At 41.3% G+C, this 18,857-nt stretch overlaps 1 protein-coding gene across 1 annotated transcript; it reads right to left on the bottom strand.

Annotated features, from left to right (window-relative positions):
- Positions 1-1,492: 1,492 nt before the first annotated feature.
- On the bottom strand, positions 1,493-7,908 carry LOC141340822 (uncharacterized). The gene is made up of 2 exons (XM_073845914.1): positions 7,759-7,908; positions 1,493-2,681 (listed from the first exon to the last, which is right to left on the bottom strand). Exons 1-2 carry the CDS (start codon positions 7,841-7,843, stop codon positions 2,011-2,013), a joined length of 756 nt encoding a protein of 251 aa, XP_073702015.1. The 5' UTR covers positions 7,844-7,908; the 3' UTR covers positions 1,493-2,010.
- Positions 7,909-18,857: the final 10,949 nt, after the last annotated feature.

The following is an 18,857-nucleotide window of genomic DNA, read 5'->3' as shown; positions in this document are numbered from 1 at the left end:
CGTTACCTCGACAAAATAATCTTGTGGCCACGACATAATATGACATTCCCAGGAATTAATATCTCGTGGCAATGACAAAAAGTAATATGACGTTCCTACGAATTCATTTGTGTGGCCACGACAAACATAAGTGAACCGAAGATGTCCCCTCCAGGTTACCGTACCTTTTAGTTTGCAGCAATGTTTTCAGCCTGCTCCAGTCCAGTGCGTTACATGACTGCCCCCTACTGATCATGTCTTTCCTATGTCATTGTATTTTCCGTGTTCCTTTGGAATACACCGGCGTCACGCGAGACCACTTTACTTCCCGCGCGCATTTTAAATGGCCAGATCTGTAAGCAAGAAGCACATTTTAAAAACCAAATGTGGAAAGCAACTTACTTTGCAACCTCTGCCTCAGCACTGGGAACACTTGCGTCTAAGTCGAAATGTCTCCCAAGCATGGCTCCCAAATCCTGGGCTAAATCCGTGGCCTCACCTTTACTGAGGACAGAGAAGATGCTGATTTTGGTCTTGGCCTTTTTTGGTCATTGCTCTCTGAGCTCATCGGGAAGATCCTCTTTACGAACCTTTAGATAAAGCCAATATGTTACTGTTATATAAATTATCAAAATTAAAAGTACAATCAATAGCTGTGTAGACCATGTACAAACCCTAATCTGCCATGATCCTTCTTTCCAGTTCTTCTTCAGTGACAATGTACTTCCTTTTGGTGCCTGGCACTGACAACCTCCCCAGAACTGTATAGTTTCTTCCCTGAGCTGTTCTGTCTTCTCCTCCCTTAGGCATGTTTTCTTCCTCTCTACCTTCTATTTCTTTTCCTTTCACTGTGCTTTCCTCTTGCTCCGTCTTAGCAATGGTTTGCTCTTCTTCACTTTCTCTTTCCTCTGCTTTGTTTTTGTTTGCTTCTCGTCCCTGTGCTGCATAGGCATAACTCAAACAGTAAGTCACCAGTATTACAAGGTTAGGGTCGCATGGTTTAAATTTATAAGTCAAGCTAGTGCACACTACACTGTATTTAATTTAATAATTAATTGAAACTGAGTTCTGATTTAATTAGTTTTATCAGGATTCTGTAATGCTTTAATTCGAAAAAATGTGTGTGTGGTGGAAATGTTTGAAAGAAATTATCGTTAATGTAGGGACGCTTCATCCCAATGCTGGATCATGACTGTTTCTGGATTGAAACATTTGCAGTCATGCAAATCTATTCTCATAATCCATATCAATTGTACTTTGTATCCATAAATGTCATTTCCACCACAGAGGGCAGTGTGGTGGAAATGACATTTCTGTTCTTTTTTGTGAAAAAAAATGGTAAATAGCTTCACTGATTGGCTTTAAATTATTACTTAACATTTTCGTGTATGTAAAATACTATTGTTTAACTTAAAATTTTTTAGCTTTTTAATAACACCCTTGACGGTACAGCATGTGGTGGAAATGACGTAAAATAAATATATTAACTGAACAAGCAATATTTACTTTGATTTTTCTTCATTTGTTGTTGATGAAAATGTAAATTCCCTCCATGTCCAACATGTGCTCTGATGTCACTCAACATTTCCATAGAAAACACCTGAAAAAACTTTCAGACAAACTTTTTAAAGATGCATTACAGTGTTGTGGTGGAAATGACACCAATACTGTGCGACAGCTATATTTTGTATAAAAAGTAATATTGATAAAGGTCTCACATTAAATACTATAATGTATTTTAATTATTTTACTAGTGCTTAATTCAAGTACATTATTAGTTACCAGATAAGTCATATTTTTAAACTGTATTTTCATTGTTGAAGTTTAAAAGTCTGGGTAAGCGACAAGGAGAAAACTGATTTTGACACATATCAGGAGGTTGAAAAGTATGAAAAAATCATAATAGAAAGCTAGTAAAAAAAATGTTAGGGTGGTTTTATTGATAGCTTGACAAAGAAATAGGAATTTGTCCAAAATTATATGTATTTTTTTTTTTTAAATATGTCCAAAGTACATAAAAGTGCCCATAGTCTAAGAATCACCCATAAATGGTTTCTCTCCAGTGTGAACTCTCATGTGTCTGTTAAGGGCTCCTTTTTGGTTGAAACTTCTTCCACATTGCTGGCAGGAGAAAGGCTTCTCTCCTGTGTGAACTCTAATGTGGTCTTCAAAGTTTTGTTTATAATTAAACCTCTTTCCGCACTGAGGGCATGTATAGGGTTGCTCTCCAGTGTGAATTCTCATATGAACTTCAAGGTTCTCATGTTGATCAAAACTCTTTCCACACTGATCACACGGGCAAGGCTCATTTCCATTGTGAATTCTCATGTGTCTGTTAAGGTTTCCTTTTAGAGTGAAACTCTTTCCACACTGTTGGCAGGCGTAAGGCTTCTCCCCTGTGTGAGTTAAAACATGTCCTTCAAGACTTAGTCTATGATTAAAACTCTTTCCACATTGTTGGCAGGCATACGGTTTCTCTCCTTTGTGAACTCTCATGTGTCTTTTAATACTTTCTCTTTGATTGAAACACTTTCCACACTGGTGACAGGTGAAATAACTTCTTCCTGTCTTTCGAGTCATTTTTCTTGAGGAAGTCTTTTTAGTCTGTGAACAACTAAAAGATTTTTCCCCATTTATAAAATCATGATCTTTCTCTTCAATTTCATTCAGTACATTACTCTCCTCTTTCAGTGCCATCAGGTCTAAGGTAAAAAAAGACAAATGTTAACCCCAGTTTAAAGACACGAAACAACAGATATCAAAACATTCATACATGTAAAAGTAGCAAAACTAACAAACAACTCCTAGATTATGCATGTAACCCTAGTTCCCCTAGGGAACGAGAGCTGCATCCGAAAACGCTATGGGGAACGCCTTCAGCAAGATCATGCTCTGAAACACGTGTGAAATCCAGTAGAAAGAACGCAACGTCACGGGCAGATGACGTAGTGACCGGGAAGCTGTAAAGCACGTGGGACGCGTGCAGCCGGCAGCTTCTGCTCCAGAGAAGCTAGCGAAGCACAGGAAGTATGGCACGAGACACAGCTCTCGTTCCCTAGGGGAACTAGGGTTACATAACGTAACCTAGGAGAGTTCCCCACCGGGACCTCAAGCAGAGGTCTAATATCGGACACAACCCTCCATCTTCTTTTGGAACTATGAAGTACCGGCTGTAGAACCCAGACCACCTCTCGAGAGGAGGGACCACCTCGATGGCTTCCTTCCTCAGAGAGTGTTTACTTGTTCCAACACCAGATCCTGTTTACAGCCCACAGAGTAGGAAGGACCCCGTAGAACTGGGGCAGCGCAGCACCAAAATGGATGCTGCAGCCCTCATCTACAGTGTGCAGGATCCTGTTTGAGACATCTGGCAAGAGTTCCATGCTGCCAATGGTCTACTAAGGGAATCAGTTTCTCAAGACTGACCTCCGGTGTTACTGGAGAGACTGGAACGGAACCCTTAAGCAGCGAACCGGCAAGAGATGAACGTTTCAGTCTCAAAGACCCCGAAAGGGGGGGTCGCAGGACTTGCACCTTCCCCAGGGAGGGGAAGAGGGCCGCAGAGTAAAACCTGCTGTGCTCTGATGTAACAGAGGAAACAGTTCGGCTTCCTGCAGGCACTGGGGAGAGACCGGCACCGTACAATGAGGTGACGACCGCTCTACCCCAGAGGAGCGTGCCCTCAAAAGTTCCTGGACCACAAGTGCCAGGATACTTAGGCAGAGTGGCCACTCATGACCATCCCTTATCCTGTGATGGAGGCACCCGTTGTTAGCTTATGCGACGACAAAGAATCCTCAGCACAGGTTCTTGGACAGCAACCATCGTTTCTTTCACATGTCTAAGGTCCGAAAGCCTTGCCGCGTGACCTTGATAATGTGAAATAGGTTGCCCCTCGGGTAAAAAACCATTGGTCCTGAGCCGCCACTTGCAGACTCATGTACAGCAGGCCATAAGGTATATGTTGGACGCAGCTGCCCAGACCCAACAGTCTCGTTAGAAACTTTAATACAGTGAATGACTGGCCTTATCTCACTCTCTCGACTGCCATGGGGACCAACTCAAACAGAGCAGGAGACAAACGTGCCTGCATCGTGGTCAAATCTCACGCTACACATAGATAACTTTACATGTGGACAAAAACAACATCTCAATGCCAAATTGCCAACAGCTCAGAAAGAGCACAATTATAATCATTATAATTAAGTATATGGATGCCCTGGAATCACAGTGGAGCCAGAGCATCATCCACAAACTTGGAAGAAAAAGCAGGGTGAGAGTGGAATAAATAGCCAAAAGCAGAGGCTGCTTTGCCCTGCAGCCTGTAAATTGTTTTAATTCCTCAGGATTAAAAACTATGAGAGCAGAGCTAAACATTCAACTTCACACATTTAAGTGTAAGTAGTTTGTGACATTATGAATGAACACATTTATGAATGAACACATTTATGAATGAACACAGCCCGCCCTCTCAGCGGCTGTGAGTGCTCCAGAACAAACTACACAATCACGTGAATCCCCGCCCTTTTTATTTTTAGAGAAGCGAAAGCAGGGAGAAACAAACGATCAATACATAGTCTGCTCATATGTGTACAGCGTTCTCGGAGAAAGACAGCTGCAGCAGCACAGATTCTCACTCGAGAGGAAATCTGTGCTGTGATTCCCACGATGGCAGCCTCCACTCTGCCTCTGCAAAAACGGGACGTGAGCCGCGGGAAGCTGCAAGCTCTAAATCAAAGGACAATGTACCGCAGTGCGGGCTTCGAAACCCCGAAAGATACTGCGCTAGATTTATGTGTAATCCCCACAAACACAGCGCCCGTCCTGCCTCGGCAAAAACGGGACAGAGCCGCTGGTAAAACACTACGGGCAGTCAGCTCCTTCGAGAACTGCCTCCCATGCTTCGCTCCCAAACAGACAACAGAGATCGTGTGGATCCCCACTAGTAATAAAATGAGAAACACACGTTCTGAATTGCCTGCTTATTTTGGATTTTTTAGACATATTCCCTCAAAAGAAGGACATGCAAACTGGCACGAAAAACAGGGAATACAAGACACACACAGAGCGCTAGCTGAAAAACAGAAGCTGCCGGCTGCACGCGCCCCACGCGCATCATAGCTTCCCGGTCACTACGTTATCTGCCCGTGACATCGCTGTCTTTCTACTGGATTTCACACGTGTTTCAGAGCAAGAAGTCATTCCCCATAGCGTTTTCGGACGCAGCTTGAGTTCCCGTTGGGAACTACATGCTATATCCCCCAAGCCAGTGGTTCTCAATTCATGTCCTCGTGCCCCACCCGCTCTGCATATTTTGCATGCCTCTCTTAGTTAATGCACCTGATTCTGATAGTCAGCTAGTTAGAATTGAGATCTGTGCATGAACTGTGTTCCAATTGACATGTTCCCTACACAGTATTCATTGTTTCCTACTCCCTGAGCACTGGAAATCCATTCGAATTTCCCTGGTGAAAAAAACAGCTAAAACCAGCCTAGGCTGGTATTAGCTGTTTTTTTCAGCAGGGTTACTTCACTTCAGAACATTCATTCACAAATTTGCGCTAAGCAACCGCCTGCAGCGTCTTCACACCAGAGGTTGCGTTAGACTTTAACATTGCCCGTCAATTTGACGGACAGGGTCGTAAAAATTCCGTCATAATCCATTATTACCAGTCATTTTAATTTTCATATTTAAATTTTAATACCACATTTAATTGCATTTATGTTTGTTCACATTTTCAGGACAATATAGTTTTATAATATAGGCATTCATTTTGAAGAGAACAGATAAACAGATGAGACTGCTTAACTTTTCATGTTCAACACTACACCCTGTCTCAAGTCTCAAATTTCAAATTATGCCGATTTCATTAGGAAATTCAAGCAATAAATACCGTTGCGGCGCTCTTTAATGTGGCGTGATAGATCGTTCTGTCAAACGGCTCTGGCTTCTGTGTAGTCGCCTGTATATAATCAAACTCATAGCAAAAGATTCGTGAGAGTTTCGTTTTTGTTCTGGATTCAGTGCTCTGCTGCCACACTGGAGCGCACTCGCCACCAACTGGACAGGAGTGGGAATTCCAGCTACAAATTACAATAGATCTTCCTCAATGTAATCTGTCAAAGTGACGGACGGCCTTCAGATTTTTCCGTCATTGCTAAAAAAATTAATTTTCGGTTAACGCGACCTCTGCTTCACACACAGATGAATCTTAACAGAGAAGTGTGAATGTGACATCTGTAAATAAACACAATTTAAATTCATGTCTTGCACGCTTCAATGACCTTTAAATGAAACATACGGTTGCTTCAAACTGGAATATATGTGATAAGAGATACACACAAAATATGCAGAGCCTTGGGGCACGAGGACAGCTGTATTAAGCTACTGTAAGAGGTGTTGCATGTAATTTGAGAAACCCTTTACTTATTTAGGATGTCTCAAAAACTATCAAGCTGGTATTGAAACCTTCTATTTAAAATAATAGAAATAATGATAATAAAAACAGTTTGACCCAGATGATCTAATTAATTAGGGGCCTAGCATCAAAGACAGGCACCTATTGTAATCACTAGTGTTTACTATCTCAGTCTCAACATGAACCACAGCAAGTATGGAGTCTCTAACTCAAACCCTGTAGTGCCATTAACAATTCAAATTTGCACAAAATTAAGTGAATTTTTGCTTAGAACAAGCAAAATTATCTGTCAATGGGTTAAACCAAAAAAATCTTAAATCAAGAAGGATTTTATAGACAAGTACAATTTGTTTTCAGAAAAAAAAGAAGTCAAAATTAAGTGCATTTTTGCTTGAAACAAGCTAAATAATCTGAACATGGGGTAAAAAATAATCTTGTTTTCTGTTTGAAATAAGAATTTTTAGATATTTTGGCTGGAAATAAGACAAAAAAATCGAAGTAAGAAAAGCATTTTTTGCCGTGTGGCACTTGCACACACAAGTATGCTTGATTTTTGCCTGAAATGTGGCTAATAAATTCTCTGCAGTGGCAAATGACTTTCTGTCTTTACTGGAGTGTTTTGATCAGAAGCAGCTTGTGAACTGCTCTACGCATATCTAAGGACACACTTTAGGTCTAATCTTTTCTAATGGTGCACTCTTATCAACAGTTTTCTTTTTTCAATTTAGGGCTGTCTGACTATTTGGCGATTTACGTTATTTAAAATGTAATTGTCACATCCATATGTATACTCTTCTCGAAATGTAAAATATCATAAATAGATAATGATCTCCTGATTTCTTTGCCTTTATTGAGCTTTCATTAAGTTGTTGCTTTTCATCTGACTCAATCTGAAACTGTTATCATCTACACATCAACAAATTTGCTGGAATGATGCCAAACTGCATCTGAAACTGCATCTCTGCCAAGCACCTATTTGAACTGCTCTGATACAAGATACACAAGTTTGTATGGATCTGTCAATCAGATAAAAACATAAGCATGATTAATAGGACATGTGGCTTTGCATGGTTAAACAAAATACTGCTGTTATCAATTTCCAGCTATTTTGACAATAATGGCTGTATGTTGAGTTATTTTCAGAGGACAGTAAATCGATACTGCTATACAAGCTGCACACTGACTACTCTAAAATATATCCAAGTTTAATTTTTTATAGTATTGTCCCTTGAGAAGATACACTAAAATGTTTTCTGAAATGTGAGGGGTATATATTGTGAGAAACTGTTAAAGACAAATGAATTGAGAAAATGTACAGGACAGTTCATAGGATAGTTAAGCTTTGAGAATGAAAACCAACCTGTTTGTTCCTTAGTATCTTCATGTTTGACACTGAATGTTTCTTCAATCTTCAGGTCTTCACTCTCCTCTTTAATAAATGCCATCTTTATATTAGTGTATTGCGTGGATCTTAGTTGCTCCACCAGGATTTTTTTTTTTTTTTTCTGTTTGGAAACTGCCCTGTTTAAGATGAAAATAATTACTCTAGTTCAGTAGTGCACTAGTAAAGGTGAAATGATCTGATAAGACAAACACTCAAAACTTGAACTTACTATTCAGTTTTGATTAACATTTAATGATTAGTATATTACATTTAATCCATTGCACACTTTAAAAATAGCTATTCGATTTTAAGATTGTCAACAACAACAAACACATTTACAGTTGTTTCTAAAAGTTGTCATTTCTCATGTTTGAGTTTGTTCTCATTGTATTTCCACTGTTTTGAGCAGCAGGTCTCTCAGCGAGCGGTGATTCGAAACAGTGAATCATTTTGTGAAGCAACCGATTCAATTGATTCGGAGTTTGTAATTCGTGTATCTGATCTGAATCACTAACAGAGAGAGAAATCAGACGCTGTGAGGATGCGCTTTACTCACACAAAATAACGTTCATTATTAGATAAAATCTTACACGCACTAATTATACAGTTTAAATCGCTTGTAAAACATATAAAACAGACTGAACGCGTTGTATGAATTTAAACACTTCAAATGATTAAAACTACAGACCTTCCTTCAATTGAAACTGAAAGCAAACACTGATGCAGGAGAGCGCCGCAGCCTTATGACGTCACACCACCAGATCAAAAATAAAAGTCCTTTCACGCGCTTCTGGGTCTGTAATCCAAAGAGTACATAGATATTTACGGGGAAACACATGTGAATAATAAAACCTATGTCAATGATATTATTTTTATTATTAGTTTTATTCTTAGTGAAAAACATTAAAGTATATAAAGAAATGAGAAAAATATTATTTTACAAATAGTAATATTTATAATTTAAATTACTTATGTATTATTATATTTTTTTCATTTTTCCATCTTTCATTTATTCCTTCATGTATTTATGACAACATTTACTTATTTCGTATTTATTTATGCATCATGTCGACATTTATTTATTTCCAGATTTATTTAATATGACATTTATTTATTTAGTCCACAGTAGGCACCTTTTGTTTTGACCAACCAAAAAAACTTTTTGGGTATCAAAAGCACAAAGATGTTGGCTGTGTAGTTGCACCTTTTCAGTCTCTCACAAACTTTCATGCAACTTTTAAACTTTCATCTTATTTGATCTTCCTTACTTTTATGCCTCACTGATACAAATATACATATGAATGATTCTGTAATGATTTTAAGTTTGAGTTGAGAATATTTACTCTATTTTAGAACAAAATGTGTCTCTTGGCCATCTGAGTCTGTTGACTGAAAACTAGGCTTAACATGCTGCCAAAAGAAAAGATGAGACAAAGTTAAGGAATGACTGAAAATGTAAAGCATGTGAATGATTATGATAAACTTACATTCAAAGAGGATTCAAGCATGGGTTGTTTAACACTTCCAGAACAGCTCTCTTTCAAAAGTTTGCTGGTGTCTACCCAATCATCCGTTATATTGGAAGAACTCAAGAGGGTAAGAAACCTCTTTGCAAAGATGACCTTTTACATTACTTAGAAAATGCATATTATATACTATATTTTGTCCTACAAATGAAATTAAGAATGTGTTTAAGTACAGAAAAATCTGTATTTATCAAATGTGAGGTTGCGGTTCTAATGCAAACCAGTAAGTAATCATTGTTGATAAATCCCACATGTTCTTAAGCATCATGCTTGTTCACGTTCAAGGTCATTTGCATTCAGAAATTTCTCCAATGAACAATATATGGTGACAACACCTCCCATTATAAATCACATGAATATATACATCCTCACCAAAATCATGACGAAGGAAGTGGTACCGACTGAGAAACCATTCTGTGCTCACACTAAACTGATCAGTGCCCTCTTTGAAAATCTGTTCTCTGCACAGCGCATTGCTTGCAAATCTTCCAGCAAAACGAGATCAGCCGTAACACTATAGCTACATTTCAAATGACTTCCCAGCTGGTTATTTATAGCTTTTCAGACTTATTGTGCACATATCTAGCTTGAACTATGAAATTATTGGGTATTAGCAATTGAAGGACACGGGAAACAAACAACGGCACCTTATTTTTGTTGCATCACCATTCTGCCACTAGATTCTCTGTATAAGCATGCTCAGTGTTGAGTGTTGTGCTAAAATTTACACACTTTCCCACACAAGTGTGCAAACTTGGTGGCCAGCTACAAGAAATGTCTGACCTCTGTGATTGACAAGGGCTTTGCTACCAAGTACTAAGTCATGTTTTGTGAAGGGGTCAAATAATTTCACTCATTAAAATGCAAATCAATTTCTAACTTTTAAAATGCATTTTTATTATTTTGTTTAATTGTTCAAATAAACCTACCATTAAAATTATAGACTGATCATTTCTTTGACAGTGGGCAAATGTACAAAATCAGCAGGGGATCAAATAAATATATGTGTGTGTGTGTGTGTGTGTGTGTGTGTGTGTGTGTGTGTGTGTGTGTGTGTGTGTGTGTGTGTGTGTGTGTGTGTGTGTGTGTGTGTGTGTGTGTGTGTGTGTGTGTGTGTGTGTGTGTGTGTGTGTGTGTGTGTGTGTGTGTGTGTGTGTGTGTGTGTGTGTGTGTGTGTGACCATGGACCACAAAACCAGTCATAAGATTAAATTTTACAAAACTGAGATGTATACATCATATGAAAGCTCAATAAATAAGCTGTCTATTGATGTATTGTTTGTTAGGATATGACAATATTTGGCCGAGATACATCTATTTGAAAATCAGGAATCTGAGGGTGCAAAAAAATCTAAATACTGAGAAAATCACCTTTAAAGTTGTCCAAATTAAGTTCTTAACAATGCATATTAATAGTCAAAAATTACATTTTGATAGGTTTACAGTAGGAATTTTACAAAAAGTCTTCATGGAACATGATCTTTACTTAATTTCCTAATGATTTTTGGCATAAAATAAACAACAATAATTTTGACCCGTACAATGTATTTTTGGCTATTGCTACAAATATATCCCAGCGACTTAAGACTGGTTTTGTGGTCCAGGGCCACATATATGAATGGTTCAGAGGAGAGGAGGGATGAGGATTATTCTTGTGACAGAAACAGTAACAATGCAGATGAATATGTGAATGATAACGAGACGGCCACTGGAAACTAGAGGAAAACAAGACCAGGTCCAAAGAAATTTGTTGTGACCATAAAAGTAAGAACCTGGAAAAAATAAAGCCACGTGCTGGCTCAACTCAGTTACAAAAGCCCTGGACTGATATCTTTTATAAAGCATTTGCTGTGTGCTTTCATTCAAGTATCAGCTTGTGAAACGTAGGAAAAGTCGTAAACAAAAGGCACCTTATTTCAGGGCACTTGCTGTATTTACCTTCAATGACTGCTCAGAAAAATACACATTTACAATTTGCACAAAACCCAAACCATTCCAGAAGCATATTAATATCCATGTTGTGTGATTAAGTGATGTGAGTAAAAGATAAGCCACCCCTTCCTGTGTCCGAGTTGATATCAACTTAGCACTTCATACCAACTCTCACATTCTGGCAGATGGAAACACTGAGACAACTGAGCCAGATAACAACACGAAAGGTCCACCAGGTTGAATACAATTTTGTATCACTGTTATGGTTGTGTATATATTTTTATTTTTATTTTAGTTTTTCTTTCTCTATTTGAAGATTTTAATATGAAAAGGCTTGAGGACATTCTGTGGTATTCAGAGGGCATTGATGGGGATGATTTTGCTCAAAAGACAACACTGTCCAGTTGGTGTCAAAGACAAAAAGAGGCTCAACAATGTTGGCAACAGGCAAGGCCACAAAATCTTGCCAACTTGTTGACAGCTGAGAACATCATCCAGATGACATGTAAACACTGTCACGTGAGAGAAACTGTCATCCGTTGTAGGGAATGTTTGCCCACAGAGTGGTTTTGTGCAGCATGTTGGTACATAAACACCACACTCTACACAGTAGGCAAACCACCATGTATGGCTTTTTAAAAAACATTCCTCCAACAGAGTTTGTGAAACTCCATGATGACGAGCTCATCATCTGTGAACAAGGTTGGTGTCTCTCTTTTCAGCTGATTGGAATTTATTAAATTATTATTAAACATGATTAAATTATGCATTATGCAAACATTCTCATGATCCAAACATTCTTTAATGTCATCCTAATTGTCCTTTGCTCTTGCAGATTGTTTGCTACCAACAACCTTTCCTCAAATTATTTGCGTCTGTGACTCTGGTGATGTTGTATCTCTGTGGGTAGATCCATCATATTGGTTTGCATGAATGTTAAGATTGCGTTACTTTATCATTTTCTTTGTCTATTGGGATTTATACATCACCTGAAAGCTGGTTGAATAAGCTTTTCATTGATGTATGATTTGAACTAATTGAAAAATCTGCAATCTGAGGGTGCAAAAAAATCCAAATGAATCCAAAAGTTGTCCAAATGAAATTCTTAGCAATGCTTATTTATTAGATACTAGTACTTATTAATTAGACACTGGTACTTATTCATTAGATTTGAACTTGAATAACTTGAATAGAGCCTTGTGAATAATGGGCACAGATGCAGCAGTCAGGCCAGGAGCTGCATCTAAAACGTCTCAGGTTACGCGTTGTCCTCCACGGCCAGTGACTGAACTGTTACCTTACACTTACCTGAACCTGGGTTAAAACCCAGTGAACAGCTCTAAGGCTTGGAATTAGAAATAATTCCTTCTGGAAAAAACGGCTAAATCTCCTCAGAAATTTAGACTTGTCAGCAAGGCGCTACCTCAGTGAGGTGCCCTAATAACGGATGGTCGGCAGATATCAACAGTGATATCTAGGAGTTGAACCCAGGGGACCGGGGTTTATTGAACTCCAATAAATGGGAACGAGGTGAAGACGCGTGACCCATACCATAAAGGGTTTAAAAGAAGAACCCAGAGCTTGGTGGGAACTTACCAACATGTGGATTTTATAAAGCCCGTATGAATACGGACTTGCCACTCTTGTGGTCTTTATAAAAGATGCCCAGGCGTAGCGTGGGACACTTACCGAGATGATTGGATTTAAGGAGAGTGTTTTCCCAGGGGGTTTCACTATCAGCTCCATGCTGTCTAAGTAGACAGAAGAAGGGCTTTTATCCTCAGATAAAAGTTCCCTACTCCGGACAGAAGCTCGCAAGCTATCTGTCAACGGAGATAAACATGGTAGCTGAACCATCCTGTAATAGTGGACGACTCCCTGAACCCCAGGGAGTATAATCCTTTATAAGGGGGCACTGCTCTCAGGAACCCATTGAAGGGGGAGCGTGCACGCCAGTCCACACAGACTGTATAGAATACAAGGCTGGAGAGTAAAACCTGTTGTATGACAGTCAAGCTCTCGACAAGAAGTACAGGGAGGAAACTCTGCCATCAAGGAGTGGTGCTCTTTTTAGTGACTCTTGAGAAAGGGGGCCACCAAGGTCCTTGTAAAAGGTTAGTTAATCTCAGGTCCAAGGTTTGGAACCTTAGATAATGGGAGCTCTAAGGCTGAAGGCTCTTAGGAGTAGAGGACTCGAGAAATAACCCTCTAGTGAGGGGAGATCTGCTACTTTCATGCTTTTGAAAGAAGCGGAGCTATCTGAGAGCGGAAACAAACCCCTGCGTACAGGGAGGAACACATCTCTACTGCTCTAGGTACCCTTTCCTCGGAAAGGGGAGCGGTAGGTGCCTTAGATTCTCCAGAATTACCATTTGAGGCTGGCTTCCAAGCCCTGATTTAGGGAGGAAAAGCCGTCCTATTAGTTTTGACACTTCATAAAACCTTACCTCAAAAAGGGAAGTGACACGAGGAGTTCGAGAATTTTTTGGTGACAAAAAAAAGGCTCAAATCCTTTTCTCAGAAAGTAGAGCATTCTTAAACCTGGGTGCAGACTCAGCATCAAGCCTTACCCCAGCCCTCAGACTAGGATAAGACTTTTTCATCTCCAAAAAGGGAGTGCTCAAATCCTTTTCTCAAAAAGGAGAACACTGTTACCAGGCCTTACCCCAGCCCTCAGACTAGGGTAAGAATGGAGGAGTCACAAAGTGATGCTCATTTTTATAAAACACCCTTATCTCAGAAAGGGGAGCATTCACATAAGAGACCTTTGAAGTCCAAACCCAATGTTTATGCACCAAAGTGTGCTCAAATAAACCTTTTAGTAGTTCCGAGTCTGCAGCGAGCACTTATTTTTTAGAGGGTGGCCTGCTGCACTCCATTCACAGCGAACTCCTGTCTCAACAGGTTAGAAAGGCTCTGTTTCCACAGAAAACGGAGGCCCGTAGTTCACTAGGAGAGGAAACGACAGGAAACTCGTTCTCCTGTTTGACACTTCGTAAAAACCTTTCCTCAGAAAGGGAAGTGAAATAAAGCCTGAGGAACGAGAATCAACCCTAAGGTGCCAATTTTTCTTTTTGAGGTGTTTTGACCCCAAAAGATGCTCAGATCCTTTCCTCAGAAAGGAAAGAAACCCTAAACCTGGGTGTAGATTCTACATCAAGCCTTACCCCAGCCTTCAGACTAAGATAAGGTGGCTTGAGAGGAGTCACAGAGTGATGCTCATTTAGTAAAACCCCTTTCATAGAAAGGGGAGCATTCACATAAGTGACCTGGAATCCTATATTAACCCATCGTTTAGGAAAATTAGTCACCAGGGTGTGCTCAAATAAACCTTTTTCCGCAGAAAAAGGGAGCATTTTTTATTCTCCGGCCTAGATGGCACTCATTAGGGACCCTTTCCTCAGACAGGGGAGGGCCCAGCTCGTCACAAGGCCTGTAGAGGTGAGAATCAACCTAGACAAGAAGGGAAATATCCTTTTTCCCATAGTAATACTTCTGAGAAATACCCTTTCCAAAAAAGGGGAAGTATTGCTTACAGGCGCTTATGTTTCTGCCTCAACAGAGCACAAGCTCTTATCCTGGTTAGAGGGATTCTCAGAACAGGCCTGCGGAAGACAGCATTAAACATGTTAAGGGCGATCCTAAGACCAAACTTAGGGAGCTTACCTTAAAAGGGGGGACATAAAAAATCCCAAGTCTAACATATGCTGTAAGGGTGGTTAACCATCCGACCTGTGATGTGGAGAAGACGAACACTGCCATAACCGTAGTCCATAGGATCAGAGGGGGAGTATCCGCCATATGTCTCCTTCATAAAATTTTTCTTCTCTGAGAAGTAAACACAACACACAGGCCCTTGAGCCTTGGAAGCTAACAGATCAGTAAAAGACCTCTGGTTAGTCCTTTTAAATGCAGCCCAAACCAACAGAGTGGGCTGTCTACTTAAACCCTAGCAGGGGAGACAGCACCATCTAGGCAAGAGCTACAAGAGAAATGCTTAACAAACAATACACAGACATCCTCAGATATCTGTGTGTAGGAAGGACCAACCGAGGTAAAAACTGACCGAAAGCCTCCAGACCCTAAAGGGGGACAAATTAACTCCACAATCGCGACGCGCAGCACATATCCACATATTTTTTTTTTTTTTTTTTTTTTTTTTATATACTCCGCCCAGCGCCAAATTCCCTCAGGAAAAAAGCAAGCGAATGCGACGCCGCGAATGCGTTTGTTAATGGCGCGAGAGGCAAACACACTCATGCAAAATGAGGAACAGAGTAACTCACCTCACTCCTTTGCGAATGCGTATTCGCGATGAGCACATTACAACTAATTTACCACACCCACGTAGCAATGAGATTCGTGCAAGTAGGTATGAGAGCTGCGGTGACATCATACGCTGTCGCCGGCCATTTCGGCTGTGTCCAAATTCAGGGTCTACATCCTTCGGAGGACTCATTTGAAGGATGTTACGTCACAACGCCGCGACGAAGGCTGCCCAAATTCATAGGATCCTTCAAATGCGGCCCACAAATACGTCCTCCTTTTCCCCGAATTTGAAGGATGGGTTTGGTGGATCCTTTCCCGTCCTACCTATCCCACAATTCCTTTCGGCAGAGCGCTTCTAGAATTTTCAAATAATGGCGGACGCAGCAAGCGGTAGTAATGATGGAAGTTTTAAAAAATATTTTTTTTACAGCGGTTGTCTAGTAAGGCGTTTGGTTTTAGCGTTAAGCTTATTTTTTTTACATTTGTATGTATATATGATAAAAAACATCACTTTCGTAAACTAGCTTCTTTCTTACTGCCTGTGTGAATATCCCCTTAAACACAGCTAATTTCTTGTTAGTGATTGAAGATCTTTTTAACGCTTTTAGGGATGAAAGAGTAGTTATTTTGTTTTGTGCAGTACAGATAACCTTACTTCATGCTTAGCGCTGTCACGGTTGCTATGCAACAGGATATGAGCAACGGGGAAGGGAGGGAACTGAAAGAAGTGTAGGCTGTCCAAATTCACTGACACCTACTTCCAGGTTTTGCGGTTTTCGGAGGACCCCTCCTCCTTCAACCTGGTAGGAAAGATCCTAAGGAGGATGCAGACCCTGAATTTGGACACAGCCTTCATGTAGTTTTTATATGTATTCTTCAGACACGAGTCACGCTGCCGGCGTTCCCCATAGCAACCTCTAGAGGACGCAGTGGGAGTTCCCTTCGAAAGGGAACCTCAGACTGTGGGGTGCAACAGGGGACTGAGTGGCAGTGGCAGGCTGCTAAAACAACAGCAGAAGGACATAAGATGATGTGAAACTGCATAACAGCATTTTAACAGACATTACCTCCAGGAAGCTGACATACAGGGTCTGTTAAGTTTTCTCAGATTCTGCACTCGTTCTTATCTGTTTCTGGATTCCAACATTGCCCAGTTGCACACATGTGGATGTATCCTGGAGCTGTCAGTTTTCTATGACAGTTATCCTGATTTCAGATCTGAAATTAACAAAGTCTTAGAATGCAATGTGTGGGCGATGGACATTATCTAATTGCTGAATTAAAAAAGATGTGTACCTCTTAACGTAAAAGTCAAATTATATTGACATTATATACAACCATAAAACTGACCTTTTTTAATTGTTTCCTTGTTCTGAATTGTCTAAATGTACAGCTGTAATTTGCTGTCAATAAAAAAAAAAGACATAACTTTAATCCTGTGTTAAAGTAATGCAATGTTATTGTCAGTCAGTTGTAAGGCTGTCTGCACTTGCTGCTCAGTTCTGAGCATTTCCTTATGTAATGTCTTACAGATATAGAAAAATAGTGCACAATTCCAGTACAAAGATATATGACCAATATCACACGAGTAGACTTGAGATATGGCTGTATATCAGCACGGTTGTGATTCGCCGTAGGCACGAGGCCGCATTTATTAGTTGGGTAATTTAAGAAATGTTTTGCGATCATTGATATTTAAAGTTAAATGGTGTTATAAACATTGTTTATTTTATATACATTTACATAGTTTCTTTTCATAACTTTTTTGCATGTTTGCTAAACGTAACTGTAACGTATCTGGTCTTCCCTGTCGTCATGAACTCTTGCACCACACTTCATGGACTACAATCCCCATAAGCCACTGCACTAATCTCTGCATTCACCTGTTCCTCATTTCCCACTGATCTGATTGCTGCAACACCTGTTTCACATTTACTGACTGCATTTAAGCCACTCTCACACACAGCCACCTTGCGAAGTCTTATTGTTCCAATGGTCATAATTCTAAGCGTGTTTCTCTGTGTTGGATTTTCTGTGTATGACTCTGGACTGTGTACCCCGTGATCGATTCCTGCTGCCTGCCATTTGCGACCACTGCTGGATTATTGAACTGTTTCCCGGATTACCTACGTTGTTCCCGTTTTCTGGTGATTATTCTTGCCTGTTTACCATTCTAATAAAGCCTTGCAAATGGATCCGCACGTCTCTGACTCCTCCCTGTGACAGAAGACTTCGCCCACTAAGGATCCAGCGGCTTTATGGTGTCATCCGGTTCCAGCATGAATCCAATGGTACAGATCATGCTGCTCAAGCAAGGTGAGCGGACTATCGAGGATTTTGTTATGGACTTCATTGAATTGGCAAATCTGTCGTCGATGGATGAGATGTGCCTCATGATTTTTTTTTCGTGGAGGACTCTCGGAGCCATTGGCTTCCAACATGCCAAATTTTGAACCTGACTGGACTCTGCATCACTACATGGATCTGGCTCTTTTGTTGTGTGGCTCTCCATTTACTGTGGGTGAGGTTGAGCCACAGCACAAGATGGCTACCATTCCTGAGCCTGCTGCAGAGTTTCCGCCGCCAGAGCGCCCTCCAGTGACTGCGCCGCCAGAGCGCCCTCCAGTGACTGCGCCGCCAGAGCGCCCTCCAGTGACTGCGCCGCCAGAGCGCCCTCCAGTGACTGCGCCGCCAGAGCGCCCTCCAGTGACTGCGCCGCCAGAGCGCCCTCCAGTGACTGCGCCGCCAGAGCGCCCTCCAGTGACCGCTCGCTCAGAGCCTGCTCTTCCAGAGTCTCCGCTGGAGACGCCCAGCCCTCCTGAATCTCCGCTGGGGTCGTCCAGTTCTCCAGAGCCCGCTCCTCAAGAGCGTCGTCCAGAGCCCGCTTCACAAGAGCGTCGTCCAGAGCCCGCTTCACAAGAGCGTCGTCCAGAGCCCGCTTCACAAGAGCGTCGTCCAGAGCCCGCTTCACAAGAGCGTCGTCCAGAGCCCGCTTCACAAGAGCGTCGTCCAGAGCCCGCTTCACAAGAGCGATGTCCAGAGCCCGCTCCTCAAGACAGCCTTCCAGAGACTCCGCTGGTTCCGCCCAGTCTTCCAGAGACTCCGCTGGTTCCGCCCAGCCTTCCAGAGACTCCGCTGGTTCCGCCCAGCCTTACAGACACTCCGCTGGTTCAGCCCTACCTTCCAGAGACTCCGCTGGTTCCGCCCAGCCTTCCAGACACTCCGCTGGTTCAGCCCTGCTTTCCAGAGACTCCGCTGGTTCCGCCCAGTCTACCAGAGACTCCGCTGGTTCCGCCCAGCCTTCCAGAGACTCCGCTGGTTCCACCAGGCCTTTTCCTGACCCTCCGCT

The sequence above is a fragment of the Garra rufa genome, chromosome 1 (assembly GCF_049309525.1).
Source record: "Garra rufa chromosome 1, GarRuf1.0, whole genome shotgun sequence".
NCBI lineage: Eukaryota > Metazoa > Chordata > Actinopteri > Cypriniformes > Cyprinidae > Garra > Garra rufa.
Note: the sequence above shows the minus strand (reverse complement) of the source record. Positions and strands in the feature narration are given on the sequence as shown.

Excerpts from the sequence above, each read along its gene's own strand:
- LOC141340822 (XM_073845914.1), bottom strand. The coding sequence starts at position 7,843 with ATGGCATTTATTAAAGAGGAGAGTGAAGACCTGAAGATTGAAGAAACA. Across the intron at positions 2,682-7,758 it reads AGATACTAAGGAACAAACAG|ACCTGATGGCACTGAAAGAG; the intron begins GTTGGTTTTCAT and ends TTTTTACCTTAG.